Source organism: Azolla caroliniana, unplaced genomic scaffold (assembly GCF_043228905.1).
Source record: "Azolla caroliniana isolate FFs.n. ecotype wild unplaced genomic scaffold, voAzoCaro1.0.p SCAF_7, whole genome shotgun sequence".
In the NCBI taxonomy this organism is placed as follows: Eukaryota; Viridiplantae; Streptophyta; class Polypodiopsida; order Salviniales; family Salviniaceae; genus Azolla; species Azolla caroliniana.
In genome coordinates this window covers 4,067,185-4,083,819 of record NW_028230442.1, presented here as the reverse complement: position 1 = coordinate 4,083,819, position 16,635 = coordinate 4,067,185, and the positions used below count along the sequence as shown (strand labels likewise).

At 37.5% G+C, this 16,635-nt stretch overlaps 2 protein-coding genes across 3 annotated transcripts; both read right to left on the bottom strand.

Annotated features, from left to right (window-relative positions):
• Positions 1–1,170: 1,170 nt before the first annotated feature.
• LOC147861606 (uncharacterized) lies at positions 1,171–3,626 on the bottom strand. The gene is made up of 4 exons (XM_087321977.1): positions 3,423–3,626; positions 2,653–3,240; positions 1,982–2,047; positions 1,171–1,904 (listed from the first exon to the last, which is right to left on the bottom strand). Exons 1-4 carry the CDS (start codon positions 3,510–3,512, stop codon positions 1,845–1,847), a joined length of 804 nt encoding a protein of 267 aa, XP_087178103.1. The 5' UTR covers positions 3,513–3,626; the 3' UTR covers positions 1,171–1,844.
• A 2,252-nt stretch (positions 3,627–5,878) lies between these two features.
• On the bottom strand, positions 5,879–13,776 carry LOC147861605 (tRNA wybutosine-synthesizing protein 2/3/4-like). 2 transcript variants are annotated; one of them, XM_087322149.1, is made up of 11 exons: positions 13,044–13,776; positions 11,514–11,704; positions 11,015–11,424; positions 10,255–10,638; positions 8,903–9,886; positions 7,987–8,116; positions 7,261–7,496; positions 7,013–7,148; positions 6,699–6,775; positions 6,524–6,630; positions 5,879–6,275 (listed from the first exon to the last, which is right to left on the bottom strand). In XM_087322149.1, the coding sequence occupies exons 1-11, from the start codon at positions 13,750–13,752 to the stop codon at positions 6,163–6,165; spliced, it is 3,477 nt and encodes a 1,158-aa protein (XP_087178275.1). In that variant the 5' UTR covers positions 13,753–13,776; the 3' UTR covers positions 5,879–6,162. The 2 variants fall into 2 exon arrangements, with proteins under 2 accessions (XP_087178275.1, XP_087178277.1); XM_087322151.1 differs by lacking the exon at positions 5,879–6,275 and having other exon boundaries at positions 6,524–6,647.
• Positions 13,777–16,635: the final 2,859 nt, after the last annotated feature.

The window sequence follows — 16,635 nt, the reverse complement described above, 5'->3', positions numbered from 1 at the left end:
TGTGTTCCTATTCCAATCCTCTCTTTCTAGTTTGTTAAAGGTTATGCCAGAATTTACCGTCTATTTATAGAGAATTATTGAAGCCAAATATATCAAACATCACATAAACTACTTATAATCAATAAATATATGGTTATACGAGACATAAAATCTTGCATATCAAATACTCAATACACTTTTAAGGTGACATGAAATAATAATGATGTCTATCATTAACACAGATAGAAGTTGCGCAATGCATATATCAAACAATAATTGAAGGGGCCCCAAGTATGTATCCTAACCCCAAGTAACTCGTGGATTTTTAATACAAATTTCAATAGACATCTGAACTTTAAGCTCCAACCAAATTTGTGCAAATAGCGAAAATTAACGCCATAATGTATTGGGGTAAGGTTTTTCTCTATGGTCAAATAATCTAAACAAGATTTAAGAAAATTTCATGATGAGTAAAATAACACATACAAGACTAATTGATACATATCCATGGTTTCTATTCAAGTATTTGATACTTCCCAATACCCTTGTCATTTATTATTGTGTACATTTTTCGGACACTTGACAATCATTCTCATGGCTTGGTGGAGATGACAATCATTTACATCTAGACAACATCCTTATCTTTCTGGAAAGATTTGAGAAAAGATTATAGAATCCATAGTTGTAAAGCAAGATCTAAACATCGACGCAATGAAAGTATACTAAAATAATTCATTAGGTTAGCTTTGCTTAATTCCAAAATTTCAATTTGAACAAAAAAACAAGAGAATCACCAAGTAAAAAATTGAACAAAAGCTGAGTGAGTCTATTGCTTTGTAAGGACCTATGTTAAATAACTTGGTAATGCCCAATTGTTGGCATCATTAGACAATGCCTAACCAAGCACTCATATAATCCTAAATTTATCCTCTTTGGTGGTACATTGAGGTGTCAATTGAGGAACAAATCAAGCCCATTCACTAAAGTAGTACTATCCACGACACAAACCCCTTAAATAAGAATAAAATCAAGTGTCACACAAAAGCAGTCCATAAAAGAAAACAAATACTAATGTGCTAGACAGAAGATGACAGTTTAAAGAATAATAAGCATGCTATATTAAAACCTAAACCCTAAACCTTAAGTCTCCGCCATTCAACTACAGAATGTAAAAAAATACGAATAGAGAGATTGATAGACAAACTGACAATTTTTTTGCAATATTATCAAAAGTACATGTTTTCTTTGTGAAAGGCGCTTAAAACTTGGTTTCTACATGGCCGAGGACCAACGGCTTTATAAAAAACAGTCTTCACTTAACATGGGCATCAAGCATACGATTACTCCTATTTGCTGCCAAATGACTGTTGGTTTGAATGCCATAAAGAATAAGTCTTTATAGAGAACTCATAGATATCTTTCTTAATCTCCAGATTTCTAAAAAATGTACTCAGGAGTCTTCTTTTAAAGTTTGAAAATATATTTTCTTGGGATGATGTAGGATCCAACAATATTTAGGCACAACTCCATTTGTCCGTCTTGAACTAGATGTCATGAGGAAGAAACTCTCACACTTCTCATTCATTTCTTGGGAAATCTGTGACCAACACGCAAAACCAACAAAACATAGTTCCATATCTCTAAATGTGGGCCTCCAAAACATATATGCCTTCAAATTTTTGAAAGAGATCACTATTGAAGGGCCACGAACTCTAGACACATTTCAGAGCAACCTTTTTCTCCCCATAGATCAATGCCATCATCACAAAGCTCCATTCTCCTTCCATCATTATATTTGTACATGTGGTAAGTTTGTTTAGTCTGGGCTTTGCAATATCCAATTGTGTTTATATAATAAAACCAAATTAATGATCCTCTTCGTCCATGCCAGGACAGTTAGATTGCAACGAATCCGCATTCTCATACTGAGAGGCAAAAGAAAACTTCATTTTTACAGACTTACCAAATGATCAGGTTTGCACATAAGTAACTGTACACTTACCTTACACCCGCAATACAAACAATAGAAATATTCCGATCGCAACCTTGTTAACAAATCTAGAAGGTCCTACATTAAGAGACATCAGCATTAGTAGACTTCACTAAAAGTAAAAGAATGAATAAATTTCAATCAAGCATTCAATAAGTTGATCACTTCTCTATCATTTTATTTAGCAAGATGTACTAAAAAATATAACCACGATGAGGCAGGCATCATTCCTAAGGAGAGCTTAAATTTTTCATCAATTGCAGCAAACTGTTATGACTAATTCATATATATAATGTGTGGCCCATTTATAATGGCCATGGATTTTGATGAAATATTTCAGCCATTAAGAATAAAAAAGTACATCATTGTATGTACTGTATGTTATGTGTTCATGTTTGATGCATATTTTCCGAACTCTGGTATATAGGGAGTGACGAATACCTCACTATTTTATAGCCCATAATGTTAGCCACAATTTAGAACCCATATTATTTCACCCTTTTTGCGGGCTTCATACCTTTGGAACTTGACCTAAACTATATGCCCAAAGGTGGCATTCTTGCCTTATATTCAACCCAAAATTCCGGGTCAATGTTCACAATTTAATATTCATGTCTGTATCATCTTAAACATAAAACAACATCGAACAAGAAGAAATAGAAGGATTATAACAAAAAACACACCTGAAGTTCGATTTCCTCATCAGACTCATTTTCCTCAGGACCATCTCCTGCATCTTTACCACTACCATCTTGTAAGTATTTCCCTTCGAGATTCTCCAACTCATCTTCTTGGGGAACTTTGTGTTGTCGAGGAGATCCTTCGAGATGTTGAAGAGCTGTTTGAGCTTTCCGATAATCACGGAAAAGCTTATAACCTTGCCAGTTACTCTTCCTCCTCTCCCGAAAACCTGATTCCAACTCATCCCTCTTTTGTTTAGTGATACCTTTTTTCGCCTCATCTGCAATTTCCCTTGCTTTTGCTTTTGCAATCGCTTTTGCTTTTTCAATTTCGTCTCTTCCAAGACCCGACCGTGACCTTTTCACATCTAGGTTTAGAGGCTCTAAGGTTCCCTGCTCATGTTTCCCTAGAGCTTTCCCTGGGTTATAACCCATTTGCTGTAGCATTTTGAATCCAATGTTAGAAGAAGAAATGGCAGAGCTCAGACCTTCAGATCGCTTTTCATCCTCTGTTTTCTGAAGTATTTCAGTCCTCAATTTCTTTCTCTGATTCTTTCTGAGACCTTGAGATTGAGATGGGTATGAAGCTTCCTGAAAACACCATAGGTTCAAGTTGAGCAGAATGAAAGACATATAGAATCTGTAGAAGAAATAGAAAAGACATAGAAAAATACATGGAAACATACTTTAAAAAAAGGATAAGGAAAAGTAGAAATATGTGAAGAAGGCATACAGAAATACACAGAAACATGGAGAGAGAGAAAACGACTTACAGAGATTTGCGTTGATTTGAGAAGCTCTTGGGGTTGAAGAAAGCGTGAGAGGTCGCCCATATAGTCATCTTCTTCTCCGTCTTCAGCCATGGCTCCTTTCTTCCCTCTTTCTTCTTTCGAATATCGCAGAATGCTTCAAAGGAAGCACAGAGACATCAGGGAAAACAGAGTAAGGCTACTGCCGATGGAGAATTTTTGAATCTCCAGTCTTCCCCCATGAAATTTGCCTACTCAAAAGAAAGAAAGAAGCAGGAAATTCTAGTATCATGAATAGAAGAAGATCTCTCCAAAGTCTTGTGCCCATTTTCTCTGCAAACTCAATGGTTACATTCAATCATCCCACTCCATTTATTTCATGCTATTCTTCTCATACTTTTCCAATATTTCTTCAGCAATGAACCCCCATACAATTTCCCAATATTTCTGCAATACCCCCCCCTATAATTACCTTCCGATCTTATGTGTCGGAAACACATTCCGATCTTGTGTTTCGGAAACCTACGTCTAACCATCTATGTATGTCATACATATTGCAAGGTAAATCGTAGATCAATTTCCATCCAACCATGTCCACACATCATCCAACTATATGAACCTCAATAGCCAATGAAACCCATGCACTTTGCTCAGGCTCTATCTATGATTTGAGCATTGTGACATAATGTGCCATGCATCAAATCACTTGTTTAAATCGCTCTTAGGTAATCATGGGCAGCCCATAAATAGAGTTATATGAAGTGAGCCCCACGATGCAATACATTGAGTAGCCTAGTTAGGGGCATAAATCTCCACCACCAATCTTATATACTTGCCAAAATGAGTCATTTACCAATCTTTATGCCCATACTTACCAATCTTTATCCATAACAGCCACAATAGCTGACATCCCAAAATCTCTCCCAACTATTTCCGTACCATTCCCTTCATTTAAAACCTTCATAGCTGAAGGACAATAAAATTGACATTCTACCATAAAGTGGCTTCATTCACCATATTTAAGGCAATGACCCACAAACGTCTCTCATTTCAATTGAAAACAAAATCTCTTCATACCTTGTGTTTTTATACCCATCCATCTTGGCCTCTTATGACTTGTATACCATAACACACATAATTTGCAATTATTTATAGCATATTTATATGGGGATACCAACACTTTGTACATAAGTCATTGGTGCTAAGCACAATTACATTCTAACATAATATTTCTATTTGTTGGAGGAATTGTTTTCATATCAATATTCCCCATAGATTGTGAGGAAGTAATGCTCATGCCCTCTATTCTTGATGTCACAAGAAACCAGGATCAAACGATTTTTCCATGAATAAGAGAGAAAACTAGAACCCAATTGAAGAAACAAAGATGAAGAAAATGATAAGAGTAGGAGTATCTTGACAAAGCAAAGCTCTTTGTTTCAATTGTTGCTACTAGTACATACTACCAATTTAAACTTGCTATATACTCTCACGAAGCTTTGATTGAGGACTTTCCAACCCTTTGTCTATATGCTAAGTTGTGTTAATAACAAACTCTCCCTCCCTTTTCCAATGCATTTCAATTTCCTCATTTGCACGTGTGTGTGTGTGTGTGTGTGTGTGTGTGTGTGTGTGTGTGTGTGTGTGTGTGTGTGTGTGCAAGTATATTTCTTCAATGCAATGAAGCTCAGCTCACAACTATTCAAATTGACTCAATAACCATAGAACAAAGCTGCATTGAAATCACCATGGCAAATCTCAAATGGGCAAACCATACTATTCCCCTTGGTACATGAGGATTTCACTAACCAAGTTGAAACATTGCACAAGAAACTGGTTTGTCTTGGTGAGATAGATGGTTTATGTTATCACATGTCACAAGACAAAGTAGGTATTCAAACAAACCATGGTCTCAAAAACCTCGACAAAAGCTAATGTAATATGGCATGCATTCACTTCTGAAGTAAAGAGTCGCAATTTCAAGGGTGTTTGGTTGGGACCGCAATTCAATTTTTATGAGCATCAACAGTAGGATACGATAAAAAACACAAAAAGAGAACAATTTCACTCAAATATATCTAACATCATTCACTTGGACGATGTTAGCCAACTATTTGGGCCTTCTAGAGGTAGGTTATACATAATCCTCATTGGTTACTTTATCGCGTGGATTTAATTCCTAGATAAAGGATATAACATCCTTTATCCTTGGGAACATTTGCAAAATGATGAAAACCTAAAAATAATAATTATGTACAAAACTTGTGTACTTACAAACACCAAGGAGACCAAAAAGATACATTAACAATCCATCAAAGAATGTGACATTTTGTCCATACAAGATATCAACCCATAATTATAATTGTTAATTTGAAGAAAATTTCAGTCCCCTTGATTGTGGCATTAATTGATCCCACCATTCACTGTTCGTTTATTTGAAAAATAATGCATGTGAAAAAGATCGTGTGCAACACCTAGTATGTTAAAAATGTGTCAAAAAAACTAACTCAGACAAAGATTTACAAAAATGGCATGTGGAACTAACGTATTACTAATGTACTGTTTTTCTTTTCAATTTTGCCAGCATATTGTAGCAATAAGAAATTCAAGAATTCTCAATCTATATGCATCATGGATGGGATATGTTAGGAAAAGATTGATATTAATCAAAATGATAGAACCACGTGCCTTTGTTGAGTGTTCTCAGACCTGATATGGCAAAGAAGATCTTATTCAAAACAGAGCTGCCAGATCTTAATAGGAATTAACCTCCTATAATTGTTGCCTTGCACTTCACATCTACAACAAGGTGCCATATATGAGGCGCATACGACTTCACCCTCTCAATATGAGTAGCATGAACATCCCATTGATATCCTGTTAGTGTATCAAATTACAGAAAAAATGTCAAACAAAGAGTTTTCGGTATCACATCCTGGGAAACAACAAAATACTCCCAACTAGTTCACTATTAACCAAGGTATCTCTTGAGTCTTCAAAAATGCACTAACATTCTCCTCTTAGTACAGATAAAGGTTGCTATTACACAAGAATTGTGGTAACTTCTGTGAACTTTTTGGTGTTTACCCTATACAATACAAGCATAGGAATAAGGATATACTAACCTTCCTTCTCAGCCAGGCTTTTTACTGAGAGCAATACATACTGAACCCATTGTTGTTCGTCAGTGTCCTTGGCATTTCCATGAATGTGTAGCATGCCACCAGTCATCCTTAAGACAAGGAAACTCTATTGTTATATTTATAATGTTTTAGAAAGTTGTATACACATGTGGCTTACCGTAAAGCTTTGACAGCTACACCCCAGCAATGCTCACTTGTTGGGAGAAGCCCTAAGCATACTCTGTCAGCTATCCCCTGGAATCACATTTGCCATTATACACAATTAAAAGAACTTCCTTTTATTTTATTTGTGTAATACACTAATCTATTGTTTTGAAAGCCTGGTTTGAAAAGCTTTCTATTGCCTGTGTTTCACCATGAACAAGTAGATGGTTTCTTTATAATTTATTACAAGTCATACGTAACTATAGAGCTTGACGCATCTTTGGGGAATATCTTTTTTTATTACAAAATGAACTCGGCGAGCCTTACATGGGGAGCTGTACATCGATTATCTCCTGCTAAAACAATACAACGATCTTCCACTGCATTTATTTGCAAATTATACCGAAGAGCATCCAAGGCAGGAGGATTCCATTCACATGCATATACTCTCTTTGCATTAGCTCTGTCCCAGTATTACACAGGCACTTTAAGAACTTAACAAAACCATCACCAGAAAATAAAACAGATTAAGACATCATTATCTTTGATTATGACTAGAAATCAGGAGTACTCACTTCAAAAGGAAAGGCAAGACAAAATATCCAATGCCAGCAAATAAATCAATAACTGTCTCACCGCTGCAGTTTAACTTGGCTATTCTCATCTTTTCTGATACGTTACCTGAGGAGAACATGCATTTTGTGGCATCAAAACAGTATAAAATACTATTTTCTCGATGTTGTACCCAACCATTACTTCCTAAAAGTAAGGTCAATTTGCTGTCCCTTGTGCCATTGGCCGCCACACGAGCCTAGAAGTCATGCACAACATACTTAAAGTTATTACCAAATAAAATATTATTTCTCACTAACGTGATATATTTCTATAAATATTATGGCGCAATCAATCAAGAGCTAACATATTTTAGAGCAGAGGAGAAATGAAATAACACAGCTTAAAACCACTTCCTACAGATTTTGCTAATGAAATAGTTGCATCATGCAGCAAATGAAACATGACTGAGGTACAGCAATTCATCATTAGAAATATGGCCTTTATTTGCAAGCTATATAATCTATAGCACTACTTACAAATAATATAATCTTGCTGAAGAGAAAGCAATGCAATCAAAAGTTCAATAAGCAGTTGAAACAAGGAGTTTATTCAAAACAATGCCACATCACTAAATTTCTATTAGTGGGGTCATTCAGTATAGACAATTAATTTCACACATGGGACAGGGAGGGGGGGACTTAGGATCAAAAGAAAGTAACCTAACATGTACAAACAGTAAATCTCACCTGACGGGCAACACGTTGTACATTCAAAGACCGTGCTACAATTGCCCATAATTCTTCACCCAAGGATGACCAGATCTCATTCTTAAAAGCGTCAGCAGGAAGCACTGCCATATCATCAAGTCTTTCCCATCTGCATAAAGCATATCCTCTGTTACAAGGTTTTTCTGAACTATTTACATTATCAGAAAGTAAAAACCAAGATGATCTGAAATGTATAAATATATGAGATTTAGCTTACTGTATACAATAGCTTCAGCAGTACCAAGAAATTAACTGACAAAGTCTATGGAATTACTATAAAGGGATCACGTTACAGGCATGATCATAATTTATCCCGTGGTAGTTTGTACTGTAGTATTCTACACATGAAGATAAGAGTGTCAGGGTTATCGAGAGTTCTAGAGTGTAAAGAAGGTAGGATTACTTTTAGTCCTAGGGATTGAGACAACCCATAAAGGCCAAGTGTGAGCTTGTCTAGCGGCCTTAGGTCTGGCTATGAATATGAGGCCTAGATACCCTCATTAGACACATTATTCGACTACGTTGAGACTATGATCTTGTGGTGAACAGAATCTTGAGTTGGGCGAGTGCAAGTTCCATCTCGATCCCTTTGCTCAGGGGTGGTTGGGAGGATCGGCACCCTTCTATCTATCATTTACTTCCTTGTCTTATGCTTAGATTAGAAATAATCTCTAACAGATCAAATAGCCTAGACTACTATTTTTTTACTAGCGTGTTATAACTTTTCAACTAATATGTGCAAATTGCTAAATATGGCATAGTTTTATTATGTTTAGTACATCTACATTTTGACATTGTAAATCTCGATACGCCACCCTACTTTATCTAATAATATTAGAAAACTGAAACTGAAACATAAGAACAAGGCACTAAATTAAGAAATCAAAAAGCTTACCTCTTCGGCAACTCCTCAATCAGAGATTGAGGTTTATCATACTTTCGCAATAAGGAAAGTACATCATTATACAACACCTCTCGTGGATCCCTCGATGACTTTGACTCATTTTGCCCTTTAAGTTGAGTTATCTCACAATCCACTGGACCATCAACAACATTAAAACAGTCTTTGAATATCCTATCATATAGGTCTGATTCTTGCAGTTTATTTGCTGCCTCTACAGTAATAGGAAAAACCACACGCAAGCCATCTTCCTCTGTCTTAACCTTCTTTCTCATATCTAGCCAACCATGTCGCTTCAGATAATCTTTGATAATCTTTGCATGTGCTTTGTCGATCTTTAGCACCCACATGTCATTTTGAAGGGCGAACTTAGCCTCTGGATGATGAATGACCCCATTTTCATGTGTCTTATTTGGTGAAAATGAACCAAGGTCCATAAGGATAGGTGTACTGAACCTTATACCGAATGCATAGCAGGTCACCCCACCACCAATCACCACAATCTCATTCCCTATAGAAGTGGCCGTATGACGTACAAACAAAGATTCATGTGGGACATCACATACAATATGTCTCCATTCTTTTTTTTTCACATTTAGAAAAGTGACTATATTCTTATTCTTAGTCAATGGACAACCACCAAGAAGCACCAAGAAATCAGAGGAAGCGGTCATAGAGTGAGAAAATCTTCGTACTGTGTTTAGGTTCAGGCATGTCCATATCAAGGTTCCAGGATCTAAGACCCATAAATCGCCAAGAATAGATGCACCATCAAAGCCACCAAACAGATATATTTTTTTATCTATAACTGACATAGAATGAGAGTGTCGCGGGGCTGGAACTTTCTCTTTACATTCTCCCAGAGTCCATTGCATCATGTTAGTGTCTAGAATATAGAGATCTCCTAAGACTTTCTCATTGGTCAGACCACCAAACACATAAACCTTTTCTTCGATGGTGACTGCTGCATGCCTATGTCTGCAAAAACAAAATATGGAAGGAATCTTATCTCTGAGTAGCAACCATAATTTATAGGGAAAAAATCCCGAGTTTTTCTTCCTTTTCCCAAATGCCCCTAAATTTCCATTACTTCCCCAAATGCCCTAGCCCAATCCTGCCTGGAGCAGTTATATGTGCTATATGATCACCTATATGGTGAAGTCATACCCTCTCTCTCTCTCTCTCTCTCTCTCTCTCTCTCTCTCTCTCTCTCTCTCTCTCTCTCTCTCTCTCTCTCTCTCTTCGAGGTCTGGACACAGGCATTTGGAAAAACAACAAAACTTGAAGAGGCATTTCAGAGATTTTTCTGATTCATATTATGAACAATAGATAACAGGTAGAAATACCTTGGAGGAAAGAAAACACCTTCCATTTGAGGGTATTGCCATTGCATTTTATCAAGCATAAGCACACAAACGTCACCTAATGGCTTGCTTGGATCCTCCCTACCTCCTATCACAACCATCTTACTGCCAACAAGTGATGCTGTATGACCCATCCTTGGGGTGGGTGGATTTTCGGCATCAATAGACTGCACCACACTATCATCAAGTGTTAGAAGAACTAAGTCATTTTGACGTCCTTGCCTGAGAGAGCCCCCATACCCACCAAAACTCAGCAGTGATCTTGAAGGAAATCCTGGAACGCAATGCAAGGAACATGTAGAGTGACCCCAGCGATATAGCTTGTCCGACGTAACACTCAAACACTTAAATTTTGTCCTTTCAGATCTGCATTAGGGAAAACTTTTAATTAAATATTACCCAAACACATGAATTTATGACTTCATAACTCATAGAAACAGTCTATTTGTACACTTTTAATCTTGTGGAAATAGAAAATTTTGCAACAAAAAAAATATTCAGCAGGTACACATAATAAAATCATATAGGACCATACTAATAAGCTGCATTGTTTATGCAGTGTTCAAATAAACAAAACGAAGAAAGAGAAAATACTAGTTCCTAATGCAATGTCCTATTAGCACTTCTAAATAGGCAGTGTGATTGTTGGCATAAGAAAACTAAAATATGCCTCTAACCATGTAAAAATGAAATCATCAGCTAAAAACCTTATCCATCAATGATGAAGCATGAGAATACCTACCTACCTTTTAGAGGTAACTTGAACTCTGGTTCTCTAATTTGTTTAGATTGTCGTTCGGGAATAATACTCCCCACTCCCATTTTTGAATAAGACAACGCCTCCAGACCTTGTTTAGATTGTTGACCTGAAATAGTACTTCGCGTTCCCATTTTCAAATCAGGCAACTCCTCCACATCTAAGACAGGTACACGAAATAAATCATGAAGTTTCTTTTCAGCTTCATCGAGCCTAGATATGAGGCGCAGCTGTCTCTTCTCAAGTTCTGAAAGCTTTCTGTCGTTGGATTGAAGTCTTCTTGATTTAGTATTGCATTTCTCTGAAAGGTAACATTTTTCTTCGTGCTTTAGATGTTTTTGTTGTTTGAAAGAGACTCTGGGTTCAATGTCTTCTCCATGTAAAGTAGCCTCGACCTATTTAAATACATCATAATGAAGCAGAAAAATATCATTCAGAATGTCTTCTTGACAAAAATCATAAGCAAAGTGAACATTCTTGACACCTGTTGGATGAAAGAAGATAAAAACTTGTTTGTTTTTTGATGATTGCTTGCCAGTTTAGAATTGGCAATCGCTACAAGAAATCTTATATAATCTTGGCTAACGAGAAGATGGTCTCCTACTGCAATAGGGGCCTCAATACGAATCGAACAGCGGACTGCGACAATTATGCGTTTCCTCATACTGGTGATACCTAAAAATCCATCACTAATCAGGTTAAGTATCCCTTTGCTTTACTCATTTAGGATTTAGAAACAAAAGCTTATATCTCCATCAAAAGAACAGAAGAATTTGTAAAAAGTATGCTTTAAATCACATAAATTAAGAAAAAGCCACCACACTTGACTGAGAGGAGCAAGATTCTGGAATTAATGAACAATCCTAGTTGAGATAAATACAGAGCATATGAAATCTAGATAATCAATTGTCGATTAACACTATATGAGCATAAACAGTGATTACATTCTGAGGATTAGGACACATGAGCATAAACAGGTAGCATATGGTTATGAGACGGCTAATGTGGGTCCAGCCATGCCGAGGCCCATCCTTGCGGTGACAGGGCATGGGGCAACACCCACAGATGGTATGTATCATGGCAACAGTAATCTAACAAACCAATTGTTTATTATGGACAGCGTCCAATTTGATGGATGAGCAACTGTTACAATCTCAACTCTACATAATACATCTCCCTGATGTATACAAGACACAGCGGTGCCAGTCCTTCCAATATATGTCTCAATAGTCATCTAACCTCTACATTTGGAGCACACAGGTGGACAGTTCCAGACATCATCAGTCACTCACTAATTGGTATGGTTGATTTTATTAGATTCTCTGAGTTCTTCCTCACGTAAATTATTACATTAATCATTACCCATTTTCTTTCACATGCATGTCACTCCATACCCATTAACACGAGATTAAGATTAAGTCTAAGTCTATATGAAGGTATACATATTTACTGATTAAGACAAGTGCGCACAAGGTTAAGCCTATAAAAAGATTGACCAGTGACCAGTGAATTCAGAAAGCTGTGCAGCATAACCTGGACACTTTTGTTAATCTCAAAGCTAATCCTTTTGTGGAATTTCACAGTCACTTGGCTGATAAAAGCTTGTGTTTGTGCATGATAAGGCGGAGTTCCTCATGTCAGCATGTTTCTAATTGTAATTCTTCACCTCATTTTATAGAATAAATTAAAATTTTGTCAATTACTAGCTTTAGCCATCAGCTCGTCCTTGATTCTCCAGGATTAGGACTAAATGAACATAAATAGTTATTCGAATCTTCGAGATTGAAAATTTAAGAGCATAACAAATTATTTACTACAAGAATCGTAGGAATCCAGAAGAGCCTCTCAAACCTAAACAGTTACCATATTCTTGGACTTAGACTAGTTTACAGATGATAAACAGTTATCAGATACTCACAATCCCCGGGATTTAGATTATATTATGAAACATGAACAATTACCAGATTCCCAATGCCTCCTAGATTATGATTATTTATGAAACATAAACAGTTACCTGATTCTCGGAATCCTGAAAATATGGCACAAGAGACCAAAGCTTGAGCTGAGGCAATGTCTCGACATTCGGCGGCAAGAATGAAAGGCTCGAACCTGAACACCATTAAGCTACCACAATTCTGCTGCTCAATATATCTTTCTTCTTCATTTTTACCAGATTTTTGTTGACCATCCATTACCTCTTCATACATACCACATTTCGGTCGGTCCTCACTTTCCTCTCCAACCTTACCACCATTCATTTCAGTGTACTTCTGCTGGTCAATATACCTTTCCTTTTCAACCTTACCACCATTCTGTTCTTTATTTCTCTCCTCTTCAAAGTTACAACAATTTTGCATCAAAGCTCGCAACACCTCCTCCGGATCAGCTTGATAGTGAGAAACAAAGCTCCAATCTCCTCCTTTCTTCTTCTTCTTCTTCTGATTTGGGATAACTTTCTCAAGCTTCGGATCTGAGCTACTGACGACATCATCATCTGCGTCTTTCCCAGGCCCGGAAGAAAGCGCAAAAGAAGAAGAAGAAGGCGAGGAAGTAGAGATGGAGATACGACCTGAGCAAGAACTTGTGGTGAAGAAGGAAGGGTGTTTGTTGATGCGATGGATAAGGTCAGCGATGGGAGCGTCGACATCTCCCTTGCGAGACTTGTCAGGGAGAGGTGAGGAAAGAGCTCTGAGGGTATGGAGCTTGCGAGCTTCGAACTCCATCTCCCCTCTCTTCCCCTGTCTCTCTCTCTCTCTCTCCCTCTGTCTCTCTCTGTCTCTGTCTCTTTCCACCCAGAGTCTAGTCTAGTCTAGTCTAGTCAAGTCAAGTCAAGTCAAGTGTTCTTCTTCTTCTTCTTCTCTTTCTCTCTCCCTCTCACACACATACATATATAGTATAACCATACGTACCATACGTCATACGTGCATTCGCATTCGAGTTTGTTTCAATCATCCGAGTATGGTAAACACCCTCCCCTGTCTCTCTCTCCCTTTGTCTCTTTCCACCCAGAGTCTAGTCTAGTCTAGTCAAAGTGTTCTTCTTCTTCTTCTCTTTCTCTCTTACTCTACGCAGACGACATTGTCTTGCTCTCGGAGTCTAGTCTAGTCAAGTCAAAGTGATCTTCTTCTTCTTCTTCTTCTTCTTCTTCTCTTTCTCTCTTACTCTACATAGACGACATTATCTTGCTCTCAGAGTCGGAACACGACCTACAAAAGCAACTTAATGCCCTATATGACTTTTGTACACAACCAGGACTGGTAGTGAATCTAACGAAAACTAAAGTCCTTATCTTTCATACATCGTCTCGAGTTAGCAGTAAATGTCACCTAACCCTCTCTCATAAACTAGTTGAGGTAGTGGGATCATATGTATACTTGGGAGTCACTTTTAGTGCTCACTTAGGTAAATTCTCGATGACCCAGGCAGCCAAAGATAGACTAACGAGAGGGTATGCATCCCTCTCACTCTTCGAGAGACAATGCCACCAGGCATAATTTCAAGAGCCACGGACTAAGGGATGGCTCTTTGACTCATTAGTGACCCCTTCCCTCATGCATGCATCAATAGTATGGGCTCCAGGTCTACCATCCTTCATGTGGACACAATTAGAGAGACCTTTGGTGATGATGTTATCACGTCAACTCCGAAGCAAATCGACAGTATCGCATGACATTATTAGAGCAGAGTTTTGTCTACCCCCGATGTTAGTAGAAGCACTCTTTCAAATGGTAGTTTTTATTCATCGGATACATAGCCAACCACAAGATAGGATATCATGTTGAGCCTTTGAGGCATCCCGATCCCTACATGCATCTAGAGACATTAGCTCTTGGTATAGCATTGTGGTGAGTTGGTTACTTGCAAACAACATAGACATTAATAACCTTCCTCCCCTTGAGTACAACCATGGGACTGATCAAACTCTAATCTCTCATGAAAACCGTAATAAAGTGATACGCCAAGAAATATGACAAATTTACACTTGATATAAATGGATCACCCCATGAGAGCCACTCCCATCTAAAATGTTGTACTATAAGGAACACTTCTTGCACTTCTCTAAGTTAGGTTTTATTACACAACCAAGATATCTAGATACATTCTTATCATATGCACTAAGGGTGGCCATTGGATAACTTAGGATATCATCTCACCAACTTGAGATTGAGAATGGTCGAGCTAATAGAGTCCCTAGAGAGGAAAGGCTATGTAGGTTATGCCACATAGAGATAGAGGATGAGTATCACTTCACATGCAAGTGCCCAACTTATGCCGAGATACGGGCGGAATACAAGACATATTAGGACCCTCTCCCACCCTCTCCAAACTATTAGATACCCCGCGTGTAAAAAGACTAGGTAGGTATATCTTAGAGCTAAAACAACATAGGGAGAATAAATTACAAAGTGTTAATCATAACCCTTTTACTATTCATCAACATGTAACTAGTGTAATTTTTCAGGAACAAGGGGAGACGATGAATGTGGATACACTTACGCTGCTTCGGCCTCTCTCTTGAGGAAGCAGAAATAAAAAGAACAACCAAACGCCCTCGGAAGTTGGGCTTCAAAACAAGTCGACGTGGAGTAAAAAAGATTAAGAAGATAAGGGAACGTGAGCTACGTCGACTAGAAGGTATGGTTGGGGTACCTTTTACATCGGGACCACGGGCCACATCCACATCGCAACCCTTCGGCCTCCCGCTTCTCTTCAAGAGACTTGGATGGAAATGAAATTAGGCCTAGTATAACATCTTTTCATTGTAGAACATGTTTTTTTTTTAGAACTTTTTATTTATTTATTATTATTTTACTTTCAATGAATGGGTAAATATCCCATTTTTTGTAAACCATTTGTCTCATGGACCAAATTTGGCCTTAGCAGACGTTTATATATCTTTCTTTCTTTCTTTCTTTCTCTGCCTCTCACACACACACATATATATATGCATAGTATGAACCATATGTGCATTCTCATTCGAGATTGTTTCAATCATCCGAGTATGGTAAACACCCTCGAAGTATGGTAAATAATATACTTTTGTATTTGTTATTTATTATAAGGTAAAAATATATTTTTTAAGGTAAAAAGTGTAATAATAAAAAAAGAAACATAAGAATGTTTTGATATCGTACGCATTCGTTTGCATTTGTGTAAAAGTAGAATGGTTGCCCATGCATTTGAGTATATTACGTACTATGCATATATATGTGTATAAGGTCTCTAAACCCTAAGGATTTTAAGGTGTCCAAATGAAATGAAGAGCTCTGCTAGAAGTGGATGAGTTTATAGCGGATCTATCTAACGATAATTCCAATGCGTGTTCATAACTTGGCTACTCATCCATTCAATCAGTCGAGCATTCATAACATTCACTTGGATGAATTTATAGTGGATCTAGTTACAGTAATTCCAACATGTGTTCATAACTTGGCTACTCGTCCATTCAATCAATTGGGCATCCATAACATTCACTCTCAATCAGTTCCTCGGGTGTCAAAAACTAAATCCCATCTTTCAACGCGTGTTCATAACCTCCTTCTGATCCGTTCAATCAATTTGGTCCCCTTCTTCATGATTATTGCACTATCACGAAGCAAATTGCT